Below are 16527 nucleotides of genomic sequence, written 5' to 3'. Positions count from 1 at the left end.
CAGACAACATAATTCACCACTAATAACGACCACAGGAGCTGTTCTGGAGCTCAGTAGTTTACCTGCTGCTTCTTTTAGCTCTCGCTCGGGCGTAGTAGGCCTCATAGGATTTGTGTTTCAGCTCCAGCGCTTTCGTTGCAAACTCCTCAGCCATCCCAAAATCCTACAAGAGGAGCAGAATCAATAAATCAGTGAGCCAAATGATATTCAAGCTCGATTTCAATCACAGAAATAAAGATTCTAGAATACACAGCGCACACGTTTCGTCTTTGTTGCTCATTTTATTTATTGCTTTCAAACTAAGTAACGACAGCATTTGACCCATGCTACATCTCCAGGCACCCCGGGTGCTGTTACTCTAGAAACACACAACAGACGGCCTCGTGGTTTGCTACAAACGTCTTCCTGCTACATTTGTAACTAAACGAAGACTAGACGAAGACTTGTGTAAACAAACTTTTAAGAAGAGCGTTTCTGTAGAAACAATTATGCAGAAACAGCTTAGAAATCCTCATGTTTGCTTCAGTCATTTTTAAAAAAATGTCCAGTCCTCCTGCAATAGTTATGAATTCATCAATCTGTGAAATCTCTTCTCAGCACAGAAACTCTGGCCGAGTGAGCAGACAGGCCGGCACATGCAGGAATCGAAAAGATTTGAGGAGATTTGAGTCCACTGCCCACTGGGCTTGTAGCTTCCTCCCTGTTACCATCTGAACACTAACGAGCTTCCCCTGCCCACACATGCTCAACTCATTCCACAAGCTGGAGGCTTAGTCACCGATTTATCTTTGCCTAAAACATTGCAAAACAAATACTTCTCAGAAAAATTTAGACTTTTGATAGGACTAATGGTTGACAACCATTGCTGGAAGTGTAAAAGTGAAAGAAGGACTTTTTTTCCCCTTTATGTGAGAATGTTCCTTCGATTCTTTTTCTGGAAACAAGTTAAGTATCAGCGCGGTTGCAGAGGCCACTGGCAGAATCTCCCCAGCTGTGCTTATTAGGAGACTGGACTCTTCTACCACCAGGTGTAACTTTTGGACTCGCACTGGCAGACTATTGCTGCTTCAAGGATCGTTCTCTGCCATTTGAAGAGCTAGACAAAAAAAATGGTCTTGCTGAATGTTTAAAATTGATGACAGACATTGCCCCTTTTGAAGCTCTAATTACCAGGACTAATAACTATTGTTAGATTTTTCTTTTCACTTGTCTGATGAGATGTGGTCTCTTCTCTTACTTATTTTTCAGAGTTCTACTTTAGCCATTACGTTTGCATGTATTCAAATAGTTAATAAAACAACTTTAATTACAGAAAAACGTGTATTCTTCAGCAAATATTAATATATTGATGCCCCCATGATACTCATTACTCACTTACAAATAAAACTGGTGAGTGAAACGCCTTGTATAAACAGTCATTAAAGGATCGAGCTAAAAATAGCAGCACTGGCTGAGGAACAAAGACAAAAGTGGAGTGTCACTTGAGAGGCTTACATTGGTTTTTCTGCGACAGCGGGAGAGATTGAGGTACAGAGAGACCCTCAGGTCTTTAAATGCCTTCAGGTCGTCGCCAAAGCCTTCTCTAGGAAACTTCCTCAGGGCGTACTGGTACCTCTGGGCCGCCTCCTTCATCTTCCCTTTCTGGAGGACACATGGAGGGCAAACATGCAGTGAAGAAGAGGACAGAACCAGAAGGAGAACGTGGGGGGAGAGGAGAGAAGCAGGGCAGAGGTATCCGCCAGATACTCCTGCAAAGCTGTTCTCCGGCTTGAGCCGTCCCTTCTCATCAATCACACACACACACACACACACACACACACACACACACACACACACACCTGACAAGTTTATCCTTTCTCCCACAAGCTCGATCTGCTAAATGTTCGGCATCGATCATGGCTCCTTTTGTTAAGTGGTGCGGAACATACACATCTATTCATTTTCTGCATTTAACTGAGCTAGACAAAAGGATGGTTATCACTTCAATGAAATCACCTAATAATAACTCAGTACAGCTGGGTAGATCAGGAACATGAAACCTTTCATTGAGACAGAAAAGTGCTTTGGAAAGTATTTGATTTACCTTGTAGAGTAGGTTTCCCTCCTCCATCAGCTTCTGAAGGAGGATGATCAGGATGTCAGGCTTGGAAGTAGCCATGGCCCAAGCTGCGTTCCCTGTGGATGCAAGAGGGGAAAGAGAGAAGAAGAGAGGCGGGTCATGTTGTTGTTACTGGTGCCAACAGGAGGTCACTGTATTCTCTGGAAATTGGTACAAGGTAAAGTTACCTAAAGATTGTACCTGATCGATCGTAAGGTGACGTTCTGTAGCCTTAGTTTATTGAAGGCGGTTAAGATAGAGTTAGGAGGGAGAGAGCGGAGAGAAAAGAGGTCATGCAAGAGAAGTCATTGGTAGTGAAAGGAAGTGTGACCATATATAATTATGTGTCAATCAACTTGAAATGGCCTTTGCATTTTCAGCAGTGAATGCATGCAGAGTTTTAAACTGTGCAGAAAGAAAATGAAAGGGTTCTACACATGACTTTTTTTTTTTTTTTTTTTTTCTGAGATAAGCCGCAGACCCAGATAGCTCTATGAATGTCATTCAGGTGATAAGTCACATTCTTAAATTAGCCAAGCAGAGCATGAGGGAGAAGCGGAATGACACACACAGACACGAGTAAAAGTGAGCACACACACACACACATGCTGAACAGCGAGTGAAAATCAGGAATGGAAACAGGGTTTCTCCAGAACATTCCACGAAAATTAAATCTGATCTCATTCTTAGCACCGTGAGATACCGAGCAGACAGAAACGAACTTGACTCTGTGTTTGTTGATACGTGAAAAAAATTCGCAAACCAAAGACACTTTCTATCGACCACAGGAGTAGCAGCTGACTAAGTGGTGAACGAATGAACTGACAGCACAGAGTATCTGCACCAGCACCAGTAGGTTTCACACCTGGACATAGAGGGGAAAGAAAAGCTTTTGTGCTTACCCAGCTTGGCCCCTTTCTTCAGCAGAGTCACCACCACCGACGTGTTCCGACAGCCTATGGCTCTGTCCAGAGGCCTCATCCCACTGTAGTCTACATGCTCTATCACTGCTCCTCTCTCCACCAGATACTGGACCTACACGAGAGCACCAACAGTTAAAAAACTCGGTGTTGACAGTCATGAGCTGGCCTAACGCAGAACGGTATGTTTCCAATAATGGCCAAGAGACGCTCTCAGTTAAGGCTAAATGAAGTATGGTGTGTGGTGTTTTGGGGCGTTTTAAACTATTTCCACTTACAATCTCTGCATCTCCATAGAAGGCAGCAAGGTCCAGCGGAGTCCGTCCATTCTTGTCTGTGTGGTCGATGACCGCACCTTTCTCCACCAAAAACTGCACTACGTTCTTGTGTCCTTTTAAACATGCCCAGCTCAGGGGGGTCAGTCCCTCCTTGTCCATCGAAGTCAAAGATGCACCTTTGAAACAAAACAAAGGGCATTAAATACTTCATATTCTCACATTCCGCTAATTTAATACAGCCAGCCAATACGTGTTCACTGCCTGGTCATTTCCCGGTGAATGACGGTATTAGCGGTGGATGCTCTGTGGCGCTGATGTTGTAGCTCACCTTTAGAAAGCAGAAACTCTACGGTGCTCAGGTGACCCTCGCAGGCCGCCACCATGAGTAGGGTCCTGCCCTGCTTGTCGCTGATGTTAATATCAGCACCGTGCTGCAACAGCAGCTCTGCAATCTAGGAAACAAGTCGGTCAGTGACCAGGCATCAAACACATCCAGGTGCACAGAGATCACTCTAATCAGTTTGTTTCAGCAAGGACACATGACCGTGTGTCAGGTAACAATTAGACCAGCGATAGCTCTAAGGGCGGGACATAAAAGTCGACCTATGCAACAATACAACAGCACACACGGTTCCTTAGAAGAAGACAATGGTGAGGTGTAATTGTGGTTTGAGGCAGTGTGTTTGCTGTGGACACAGAGGGATAGTTTGTCTGACGCAAAAGAGCAACTCGGCGCGTCTCACCTGCCAGTGTCCCTGTCTGACGGCGCAGAATAGAGGAGACACCCCCCGCCGGTTGACCTGCTGCACCACCGCCCCCTGCTCCAACAGGAAGCTGCAGACCTCCATCTTCCCCCGGCCGGCTGCTGCCGTCAAGGCTAAAGAGAGAACGAAGGAGGAGCTGTTAAAATCTTTATTTAGATCTGTACAGAGGAGCAACTTAAGGTAAGGATACAGCACAGTGGTGAGATAGGAGTGGAATGTAAAGCCTCACACTTAACGCTAAGCCAGAGAGGATACAGTGAAAATGACAACATGTACAGTACACAGACACTTATTCTGTGCACGAGCAGCATCAAGGGTCTTTAGTAACCCAAGTGTGTGGAAAAGGAAAGACTTGGCTCTCAATACTTGTTCGCAATCCCAGAATCCCTCCTGTTCTTCAAAGACGAGCAGAGAAAAGGCGGCTAATGCTTGGTGCTAATTGAGTTTAAAAACAGACAATTACGTTACGCTTATTAAACTTATTAAAATTCTGCCCGCGAGCTCCCCGGGCCTTGTACAGAGAGAGACGAGAATCCACTCATTTTACGCATCAGCAGACAAACATTAGAAAACAAAGTCAAACACTTGTGCTAAACACACGTTCTTATTTATATGTTGTATCTTTTTCAGAAGACGATTAAGTGGATTTAACTGTGTCTGATTCATTTCTAAGAAAAAGAAGAAAATGTGTGCTTTGTATTCGGGTTCTGTGAAGAAATCAAAGACAGATTCTTGAAATGTTCAACGCTCGCAGTTAATCGGCTGCTGCTGGCGTACGGCAGCAGATGGGCCGGTCTTAAATGAGCGCTGGTTGTGAAAATAGAGTGAGATCCGCCATAAGAATCGCAAAACAGCTCTGCTCTCATATTCACCTCGGAGAGAGTTGAGGTGCCGCCGAGCCTCCATATCTGACTGACATCATCCATCTGGATGAACAGTCATGAGAGCCAAACAACCCCACCCCTCCATCTGCTCCAGAGATGGAGATCCTCACACGCAGCTCGGTGAAGAACGATGATTCTGAGAAGCTAAATTTAGGCTGCGTTGGGGCTCCAGAGAGCAACATCAGCAGCACCCTGGGTTACACTGAACAAACTCTCAGCAGCTGTGCAGTTGTTGACGTTAAAAGTGACGCCTGTTTTTACATCACACCGTGTATTCTCAGAAGTATTCCATACGTTCCCATATCTTCATGTTAAGATGGTATTAACACTTTTTATTGATGGAGCATCTCAGCATCCCTACTCTTCAGAGAAGGAGCTCCCTTTTCCACATTTGGTCATTTATTGTTTCAGTTTGACTTGCCACTTCCTGTCTAATCTTGCCTTATTTTATCTTATCACGTGTGTTGTAAGCTATTCATCAGCCTTGTCTCAACTCTGCTCTTCCTACTCGGGTAGACCACCTTCAAAGCCGCCTTGACAGTGTCCTCAGGAGGAGACTCTGAATCACCATCTGATAAAACAGATTTACAAAGTAAACACATAATAATGTCCTTATCCACCACCACTCCACTACTAGGCTGGAGAAAGCCAAGACATAAACAACAACGAAGAGGTTGCAGATCCATTAAACAACATGGAGCTGTTTTACCAACACTGATTAAAGGCTCTAAATAAAGAAATGTAACCAGAGTTAGAGGAGGATTTTTTCATTCTGGACTTGCTAATGTCATACTTTATCAGTAGTTTAGTTTCTAAACTCATAAATAATTAAGTATGATTCGATTATGGACCAAATGTCTATTACAAAAGGTTACAGGCAACTTATAAAAAGGCAACAGTGAAACATTGATTTTCGTTGCCTTTGCCTGGAGACTTCTACATAAGAAATGCATTTATGCCGAGCACACAAGCATTCTTTGCCTCCCCCTCTGTAAACCAAATGTAAATATTCTATTATCTGAAAAGTTTTCGTTTACATTCGACCGCTCCACATTGAAAGAAAGAAATCAGTGACGAGAAAAGGAGCTAAATTTCCCGCAGGCTCATGAAGGCAAAGTTAGATTATCTATTTATTTAGGAGCATTGATTTATGCATCAACTTCCTGTTTGGAGGAAGAATCTTTTCTTCAAAACGCCGATAAATATAGCCTGTGAGAAATGTATCTTTTCATCTGTTAACACAGGGTTGGCTTCAGCGCTCATGGTAAAATGCAGGTGTTTGTCACTTGATGCGAGAATAAAGAGCATCTTTTCCCCAGGCACCTGAGCAGACCCACAAATAGCTGCCTGGGTTAGCTCATGCTGTGCTCTTGTTGTACAGTAGAGACACTTGCGCTCTTTGTACACATGAAATAATACAGCAGTGGATGAAAAGACCTGGAGTGCATTTTAAATATATTTAGAATGTGTCCCCTGTATTTAAGCCATTCTGACTACAGTGTTAAGAGCAGAGCGCCGTTTTCTCCACTAGCTTAAGACCCCTCGAAAGAACGCGAGATCAGCACGAGCATACAAACTCAACAAAGACGAGCACTGTCCACCAAATGAATGCTCAATTCCAAAGAAAATTGGGATCCTATCTCAAATAAAAGAAATACATATATTCGTTTTTTTAAGATGCTTATTAAAATGACAGAGGACGGTCTATACCCATCGTACATTACAGGGGACAGAAACAACATAATGATCATAAAGTGATCCACGATTTACAAAAGATTACTCTCCTGCAACACAAGGACTTGTTGACCTTTGCCTTGAGACAATCCTCCTGCTGTGTTTTCACCTCAATGATTCTTTGCAGGTAAATTATTCTTTGCATAATAAAGAGTTTTACATCCTAAGAGGGGATTTTAAAAGATGGAGATTCCACAGATGTGCAATTCAATCTGCCTCCATTTTAAACACAGCAGACAGTGGGTCTATTTGCATAGAGATGTAATATTCCATTGAATTTTAAATATGAAATACATCTTCCCAGAGACGGGTTGTTATCGGAGAGTTGTTTTGGAGACAGCGATGAATGGGCGGTTTCAGAGGGGATATTGCAGGGACTTTGTCGGTTTTAGCATTCTCTGCATCAGAGCGCAGACTGTTACCAGGTCGGGTTATTAAATTTGCACGCTGAATGGTAGAAAAGGGATTTGAAGTGAAACCGAGATTTAATATAGTGCTGCTCATATCTGTTATTTGCATCCAGCAAACAGTCATGGGCACAGTCATTTTCCCCGTCTTTAGTGATCTCCTCTACAAAGCTGCATCTCTACCTGTAATACACCACTAAATGTTCATTATACGTCTGCAGAAAATGCAGGGTTTTTTTTACCCCCCACCCCCCCCACCGAGGAATATTTCAGGGGGACGACTCTTCGTCCCAGGACTGTAATAAGGTCTGAAGTCCTGCAGTCATTTAGCAGGACACAAGCACCAGTTAACCACAGTGTGGACAGCCTCTCCGCTAACAGGCTGACCTACATTCCTGTGGCACCAAACTTTTTGCTAATAAATCCTGCTGGCTTTAAACTGACACAGACATAAAGAGACTATTATTAAAATTCTCCTTTTGTAACAATCTATTCTGGTATGATTGTGATTGTGTACAAAAAAAAAGCATCAAACGCTAAACGAGAAGGGGTACGATATGAACATTTATAGCTTGGATTGCTTGAGTCTCAAAGCAAAAGCTCACATCGAAGATGAGAGGCAAACATTTTAAATGTGTCCAATACTTCAAAAAGTCACGACAAATATTGCAGCTCTAAGCCTGCATGTGTCTTAGATAATATATCACAGCCCATTTCTAAGAAATATTTTTAGGTTTTAAACTCAACATTAATCAGGCAGCAGCACAAACTAACCAGAGAGGAAAAAAAGGTTCCACTAATGTCAACAACTAAATCTAAGTGGAATATAAACAATATGTAATTCGTAAATGTTTCTACCTAAACGTGGTCTTCAATATATACAACATCTGGCGGAGTAACTTCAAAATGTCCAAACTGTTGGCAATATCTTAACATAGAGCCCCCAAGGGATACTGGAGCTGAAGTCCAGCAGCATGTTGGGAAATCTTTGTTCAAAGGAAATGCTGTGTTGACTCAAAGTAGAAACCCACATGAGCCACAATAAGTCAGGCTTTTACCAGAAAGCCCAGGAAAACTTGAAACGGCCGTAAAAATGCATACACATTTGGGATGAGCGACCTCCACATCAAACAGAGAAGCACTACTTTGCAGAAGAGGAGAGAGATGCACGACCCTCCACTGCAGCATGCAATAACAGCAGCGAGGTCTGGAATGTTAAAACAGCAGGTGATGATACAAGGGAGCCACCTAATGCAAAAAGATGGATGAAAACATACCTGTCTCTCCCCACAGAGTGTCATGGCTATCAATTTGCACAGCATGCTCATTATTCAATGCCAGCAAGCCTCTCACAACCTGCCAAAAAAAGAAACTTGGATTAATGGCATACTGTTTCAGCATAAGATATCAAATAAATCTTCAAGAGGTGATACAACATGCTAATTTCGTTGAAGAATGGCAACCAATGGGATACCGCTGGCTGAGAAAAGTCTTATAAATTAATCACAGCAGACTAGAGGGCCGCTCGTCCCTGAACCACTGCAGGGGGGTTATGTGAGCTGAGTCCAATCTGATTAATACTTTGACTTTAACGGGGTCTCCTTCTACATGTGGGTTGACAGCTTAGCTTGGCCCAGTTCTGTTATTTCTGAGCCGGGCCTCAGGATCCCATTCCGACTAATGAGGAAGCCAAAATAAACCTTAAGCCTGCATCACACCTGGGCATGCGATCCCTGAATCCTGCCTTCAGACATACACGGCTCAAGTCTTCTTCACTGAGAACAAGATGTAGTCAGATTGTCTCTGTAGCTACCTCTGCTTTCTGGAATATTTTGTGGAAGGTTGTTGTGAAAACCCACAGGGAAGGATAGCGGTGCTGCTGTAAAGTAAGTATTAAACGTGGTGTGCATTTTCGAAAATGTTGTGTTTTGTATGCGTTTTGTGGCTCTTACGTTTCTTCTTTCAAATATATCTCTTTTTGTAGTAATTAAAGATTCTCTAACATATCCTCAGGTCCATTCATTGTTTTTACTGTACGTGACGAGGGTGCTGGAGGTAAAACATGTGCATGTGTGTGTGTGTGAGAATCAGACCTGTGTGTGTCCCATGCTGGACGCCGCTATCAAAGCCTGCTGCAGAGCTTTGTTCTTCAGGGCACAATCCTGCTGCTGCCCCTCAGCACTCCATTCTACCTCCAGCAGGTACTGGATAATCTCTGGGTGTCCTCGGAGAGCAGCGTGGACCAGAGCACACTGGCCACTCTTATCTACATGATCAACCTGGTGGGAATAAAACATGGTTAGTTGTACCAGGGATAAATGTACTGTATGTTGGAATAGCTTTTGAGTTATGTACCGCAGCAATGCGGCTGAGATAAGTCTGTGCAGAAAGACACGACTTTAGCCTGAAAACAGTTCAGTTTCGATATTTCTAACGCATCTTTATTCATAAAAGGGCTCCTCACCTGGCCTCCCCTCTTGCAGAGCAGCATGACTAGTCCTAAGTGTCCTGCAGCGGCTGAGAAGCAGAGGGGGTTCATGCCATTTTCAGACACCACGTCAACGCTGGCGCCAAACTCCAGCAGCAGGAAGGCAATTTCCTGGTGACCGAGGTGGCACTGGACGCAAAGCACCGGCGCGTTGTTCAGGACCTCTGTGCGGTAATTCACGTTCGCACCACCAAGCATCAGCAGACGGCTCACCTGATTGTGCAAATGAAACGCAAAACACAGACAGCTGGTGTTGGAACAATGTTATCAAAGTGTTACCACTTGTGCACTTGTGTATTATCTGAAAACAGTTCCTCATTTATAAGCCCTCTGATGTAAAAGGTCTTTTAATGTTTCCTTTTAACTGAGCTGAAGAAGAATGTAATTGCAAAAAGGAGGAAACATAAGACAACATTCTGTAATGCTGTGATTTCAAAGTAAAATCACCTGGCTGTATTTAACCATGTCAAGTCAAAGGCAATTTGATTTACTGCATCCAGCCACATATCAGAAATCAAAAGTTTGCCTTAAGGGGCTTTACAGTGAGTAGAGCATACAACACCCTCTGTCCTTTTAAAAAAGGGAAAAAATGGAAGAAACTTCAAAGAGCAACAGATGAGGGATCCCTCCTCCAGGACGGACAGACGTGCAATAGATGTGTGTAAAGAATAGACCAAAATAGCAAAAATGCAACATGGAAAATCAGGATGACAAAATCATTACATTAAAACATTTATGAAGGATATATGTGAAGGATCACGTGAATCCTTATGCACTCATGATTCCTCCTCTAATGTCCCTGAAGTACCTTCAAAAGGTAGGTAAAACATAAATTCCACACTATTCACGATATCAATCAAAGGGATAACAGAACTTCTTGACTGACTTTAAAATAATGTCGCATGAGTTTGTTGGATGTGCATGTGAGGCGTAAACCATTTTCTAAGAATTTGTGAACAGCAGGTACAAGGACTAATTTAAACAGCATCAGAACCTAGAGCTCAGGCTCTTACAAAACATTAGATGCTCTCCACCTAATGTCAGTGCAAACGTGTTTATTGCTTTAGCTTCAGCTATTTTTCTCCAAGCAAAGGTCAGGCACCAAATGAAGTGGTCACATTCTACTGAATGCAATTATTAAGTGAGTTATTCTCGTCCTCGATGAGGAAATCAATAATGAATGCTTAGTCAAACAGAACCACGGAGCCAAATGACTCTCCGACAAAAGGAAATGAAACTGCAGATTTTTCGTTGGATGTCCGATGTGGAATGAATTAACACAAATTTTGTGTTTTTTTCCCCAGAGGACAGAACGAGGGGAGTCTGTAAATGTCTCTTTGAGTGATGTTCTGCTTACACACAATAACTCGCAAATGGACATTGAGGATGACAACGAGTGATGGAATATCACTGAAATACTATAATATGTGAAATAATTCAGCTTCAAGGCAGAATACATCATTGTGACATAATCTAGGAAAGGCCAATGCCCCCCCCCCCCTCTCAAAACATAACTGGAAGGGCTCCAAAAGCAACAAACCATGCGAGGAGTCAAAAGTGACACTGAATATCTGAATAAATACAAAAGTTAAATACTAAAGTTTATATTCACAGTAAAACAAAGCTTATTCTTGAATTATTCTCTGACCCTCATCCTTTGCTGACTCCTCAAGTTTCCTATTTTCTTCATCCTGGTGCACATTTCATCAACTTTCCAAATTTCCTGCAAACATTTTCAATTTTCTGTGTAGCTGTTATGAGAATAAGAATGCCCGGGAAATATCTGACACATGAATGGCTAATCACCGTGTGAAACAAGCAACTACTTGAAATATTATTAAGCTACAAGATATCAATTATTTTACATTTGGCCAAAGATGCAAACTGAATGCATCTGCCTTCTTTTCTTGTCTTCTTGGGTCCAAATAATCAGTTGGAATCCAAACACTTAGAATTAACTAACGTAACACCGACGCACTCTTTTCACTTGCTCTAGTCTACTCATTGCTTACATTAGCCACACACACCCTACATCAATCATTGTCCTGAACATAGTGAGACACGTTCTTATCATTATCACATAAGTACAAATGGGACATATTGTCAGAAGGACAAGAAATGCCAAAAGAGGGTAATGTGAGACAAATGCGAATTATTGTGAAATGTTATGAGAAAATGGGAAATGTGAGGAAAATAGCAAATGCTTCAAGAAGAAAAATTAGGCTTTTATATTTTTTTACAATCAGCCTGACTCTAATTATTTTTATATTAATCTACACCTTTGCCTGCCAGTTAATGGTTTTTAATTTCAGCCTTAGGGACGAGAGATGGCCATGGATCAAGCTAATGGTAAGAAACGGGAGGAATCGGTCTGGGCCGATGAGCATCCTTGTACTGCTTTTTACGGCAGCTTGAAAAGTTAATCTGTTCTGAGCTCACGTTCATCCCCATAAGTATGTGTAAAGAACAGAGCGTGACATTTATAATAATTCACAACTTAATTGCCATCTGTGGAATTGCAAGAGCGTTCAGGGAGGACATTTAAGTTCTTCAGATGTCACTAATAAAACCATGTATACTAATCATCGGTTTGATTTGAGAGTTTTAGGGACATCATTCTGGACTTTTTGATGAATCAATCAATTAACTATTACCAAAAATCAAATAATTATCAAAATTAAAGTAAATACCGGATTCCAGAGTGATGTCCACAAATTGCTTAAACACCCGGTAAAGTATTGAGAAGATGGAACCAGCTGATGTTTCGTCATCTAATCGGCTGCTGGGCTGATTGTTTCAGGTCTAACTGACACACAGGAGCTGGAGCGGAGCTGGAGAACACCTTTACCTTGACGTTGGGTGTGTAGAGATTCCTCAGGGAGGCCAAGGCTGCAGAAAGGCCGTCGGCACTGCAGCTGATCCACAAAGCCTGCAGCACACTGGATGACACACCCGTTCTCTTACTCAGGCCCTGCACACACACATAAACACACACAAACACACACCACTGCATATATGAATACACAAGGATTTAAACACGCATACATAAAGTCAATGGACTTGAGGTGAACAAGTGTTCCTCTTCTCATCTCGTGGCGTATCCTCTGGTGAACTACACTCAAACATGAGTAAGTAAACAGAGAGTGAACACTTCCCAGAAGGGCTGGATTGTGGATGAATGCAGAGAGCATGTATGGGCTTCCTTAGCTGTACCTTGAAGATGTGTGCTTTGAGGATGTGGTGTCCCAGCTCCATCGTCTGCTGACGATTAAGTTTCCCCTCTTGGCGGGAAAGCATGAAAGCCATAAGAGCATGACCAGTCCTGGACGAGGAAACAACAGAGACGACACTCAGCTATATACAAAGAATAGGTAACAAACAGAAGGACAGCAGAACACCAGGAGACCTACGTTTTCCTGTTGCTCATAATATAGTCTCATCTGGTCTTTTGCTTCAGCATAAACTTTGGATGCCATTTTTTTTTTTGCAATATGTAAATCTACTGATGCATCGGTGTTCATCTGCCCCACGTCAACATGAAACTGCTCATTCATTTTGGTCGTGAAGAGCACCTTAACGAGTGAGTTAGGTATGAATTCAGAATACCCCCATGAAGGATGGGGGAAGAGTGTAAAACCCCGGGGTTCTCCTTTCAATCTCCACTCAGACACTCTGCCATTAATGAATGCCGAACTTCATTAAAAGGACATGCATGAATGCAGATCACTTTGATCTGGTTAAAATTATCTCTCTTCGTGCCCTGGCGCAGACAGAGAGGCAGCGAGGCAAGCTTTTGTCAGCATGTGCATTCCCTGTGCCAGACTCTCGAGTCTTTGTTCGGTAATGACGGAAGTTGGAAGGCTGTGAATGAGCAGAATATGAAAGCTGGTCCATTTAGAAACACCACTGTGTGAGCAGAGGTGATACTGAGGCGCATCAGGGACGGAAAAAAAAAAGCACGGCAAAGTGACATCATCCAAGTTATATATTGTGAACGACTGAAGTCTCTAATGTGGGTGAGGGAGGCTCCAGAATTACAATTAGGTAGCATTACTAAAGCAGATACGGCCGTCTCACAGGGCGAGAAGGAAACGGAAGGAACCAATGAGAAGTCTCTGCAGATTGAAACATTTTTCCATAATAAAAAGGTATTCGTAGTTTTCAGCTTTTAGTGAACAGGGACACGTTGGCAGGAACACACACTAACAAACAGACTTTTAACAAAATGTATCCCGTATATTTGACTCTGTACTCTGTGTGTCAGTAGTGTTCTTGTGAATGTTGTTTGCTCGTGAAAAAATAAAAAATAAAAGTTGCAAAACAGTACATAATAGCGACTGCATTATAAAAAAAAAAGTGGGTTGTTATGTTTCCAACAAACACCTGGAACATCTCAAAGCCAATGTCCTCGCTGACTCCAAACATAAGAATCATTCTGCACTTATTGAGGAGAACTTACTTCTCTACACACAAAGTCCTTCACGTCAGCGTACTAGTCATGCAAAGTGCTGGCCTTGATTCACATACTATTAAGAACTAATTCAGAACCCCAAGTAGAAACTTCAGGGACAAATAACATGATTATTTTTCATGAGTGCCGTCTGCATAATATTTGTACTCAAAGGGCTGAATTCTAAACAGTTTACCAAGAAAGGAATGCTGTGAGGATATTGTGAAAAGCCTCCTACGATGTATTAATGTGCCTACTGTAATGCAATTATCATCATGGCCTGGTTTGTACTTCCCTACAGTGTTTGGGGATCTAACTGTGATGCACTACAGACTTGTCGTGCCTGTTAAACCTCCCCACAATCCTTGGAGGAGAACTGATGAGTTACTGCATTAGCTTAAAAAGGGCAAAGAGGACTGACCTGGGGTCACAGAGGAAGTCTGTGCTCTCTCCATCGGCTCTCCACACCAGCCACTCTCTGAACGAGGGGTGGCAAAACATGCGCGTCTTGTCCCGCCGTTTGATGAGGAAGCACGAGAGCAACTCCATGCGCTGTTGGAAGTCCTCCCATTGCAGCTCCCCTTGGACGAAGACGGCGTTGATGGCCTGGAACAGCTGTTCGTCCGTCATGGGGTGCAGCGAGGCGAGCGCCACATCGAGGATGGGCAGTGAGCGCTCGAAGGCCGAATTGGTCATGAACTTCATGTTGCACTGTAGCTGGTAGAGCTCGGCCAGCGAGACGGGCACCACTTTGTAGCCGGCGCTCTTGATCACCAGGTGACCTCTCTCAAACAGATCCAGGGTGAGTTTGAGATACAGGTAGGAACCCTGGCTGCGGGAGATCAGGTGGCTACTGAGCTTGCCAACTGTGATCGGGTCGGCCTTGCCGTTCAGGCTGATATTGTTCATGATGTCCTTGCTGCCATTGATGCGGTACTGGATGTACGCGTTGAGGTCGTTGCTTATCTCCGCGTTGTCGGAAAAGTCGTCCAGGGAGATCTTGGAGAAGGGCAGAAGGCTTGTGATCTCCTGTGGAAGAGACAGAGCAAAGACAGTCAGTAGATTCCCATGCTCTTTGCAAATTAGCCGATATTAATGAGAAAAATGTACCAATTCAATTTCAATAAGTGGTTTTCTAGTTCTCGTCTCTGCAGCATAAATTGTATTCCTTATTACCACAACAGACAAATAGAGGAATAATGGCTTATGTGCGTTTATTATCAGAGGGCTGTCTTTGAGCAGCAGGGGAGCAAACATGCTGACCTATCAGGCCAAAGCAGACCCTTGTTACTATTGGAAATGTGGTTGGGAGAAAAAACAGGACTGGGAAAGTGAGTATTAAGAGGCAGGGGATGGATGGGATGGTGGTGGTGGTGGTGGTGGTGGTGGTGGTGGGGGCAACAGGAACCCTTCTAACAGAGGTCTGAGCCAGAGCTCACATTTCAATCTATGTCCTGGGGGAGTTTGAGAAATCAATGCACCTTAATCCTCCAATCCTCTGCCTGTCTGAGGCTAAAAAAAACATTGCCTCGGTGAGATAACACTTCACTCTTCCTCGTCATGACACGGTATAGCAAAATACACACACGTACGTGTGTCCACACATGCACAGTCACTGAATCGCACTGATTGTAATCCACGAGGTGAGCGAAGTGCTAGCAACACCTCACCGATAAGCCAGACATTAGTGCAGCAAGCGAAAGGCCAATATCCTGAACCCTTCCACCGTGCTGACACCCTATTTGTTTGCTCAAAGTACAAAACAAAACTGTGACACTTTCATGACACAAATATGATGCAGCGGTTGCAAACTGAGTCGTATTCCTTCATGGAAGACGTGAGTATTATGTGGCCTGCCATAGGAATGAGTCATCCTTTTTAAATCTACGACTTACTCTGACAACGTGACGTGTACGACCGGCTGGTAACTTAACAGGTTGTGATCCAAATTCCCTTCAATTTAAAAACTGCTCCACTGTGTCAATCAGAGCCCACCTACAGAGCTACACCTAAGTTGCATTGTGTGCAGTCAACTGGGACATCCGCAAAAAAAAAAAAAATCTTTCCACACCACAAACGGACCCTGACGGATTACTAGAGGTGAATACATGAATACAAAATGTCACTGTTACAATAGATGGATTTAGCATATCCAGAGAACCTTGACATAACCCGAATATTAATTCTATTCTGACTCGCAGGATAAAAGCAAATGGGCAGAACTTGGTTTTTTTTTAGTGAATTGCATACTGATGGCCACTACCTCGGCCTGAACAATAATAACTTGAGCTCTGGATGTCAGCTCTCACATTATTATCCCAGGCTCAGCGCTTCGTCGCAGCAAAGAAAATCAGACGTCGTGTGCCTCATCGGGCGTGGCAAAGCCTCAGCTACCAGTGAGAGTTCAACACATCTCTGTAGTTGGTCGACCTAGCGTCTCTTTCCCCCCGAGCTAGTCGGCTCACAGTGACTGACTGCTCCTTCCATGTCATGCAGTCTTGGTT

General features: G+C 43.3%; 1 protein-coding gene across 7 annotated transcripts in view; it reads right to left on the bottom strand.

Moving 5' to 3' along the window:
* Positions 1-16527, bottom strand: part of tanc1b (tetratricopeptide repeat, ankyrin repeat and coiled-coil containing 1b) — an 87840-nt gene that overhangs the window by 2814 nt on the left and 68499 nt on the right. For 4 of the 7 annotated variants that reach the window (XM_031858575.1, XM_031858577.1, XM_031858578.1 and 1 more), the window contains 14 exons: positions 14445-15052; positions 12787-12895; positions 12422-12544; positions 9550-9786; positions 9179-9364; positions 8363-8441; positions 4040-4173; positions 3625-3748; positions 3297-3472; positions 3001-3133; positions 2300-2329; positions 2084-2175; positions 1495-1641; positions 63-163 (listed from right to left, as the gene is read on the bottom strand). In XM_031858575.1, coding sequence (XP_031714435.1) covers positions 63-163; positions 1495-1641; positions 2084-2175; positions 2300-2329; positions 3001-3133; positions 3297-3472; positions 3625-3748; positions 4040-4173; positions 8363-8441; positions 9179-9364; positions 9550-9786; positions 12422-12544; positions 12787-12895; positions 14445-15052 — 2279 coding nt within the window. Of the gene's footprint in view, positions 1-58; positions 164-1494; positions 1642-2083; positions 2176-2286; positions 2330-3000; positions 3134-3296; positions 3473-3624; positions 3749-4039; positions 4174-8362; positions 8442-9178; positions 9365-9549; positions 9787-12421; positions 12545-12786; positions 12896-14444; positions 15053-16527 lie in introns of those variants that run through there. The other 3 variants (XM_031858576.1, XM_031858581.1, XR_004213122.1) reach the window with 3 other exon arrangements.

This window comes from Anarrhichthys ocellatus, unplaced genomic scaffold (genome assembly GCF_004355925.1).
Source record: "Anarrhichthys ocellatus isolate YVR2014 unplaced genomic scaffold, GSC_Weel_1.0 scaffold20, whole genome shotgun sequence".
NCBI classification, from domain to species: domain Eukaryota; kingdom Metazoa; phylum Chordata; class Actinopteri; order Perciformes; family Anarhichadidae; genus Anarrhichthys; species Anarrhichthys ocellatus.
The sequence above is the reverse complement of the archived record's forward strand: the minus strand, read 5'-3'. Positions and strand labels throughout refer to the sequence as shown.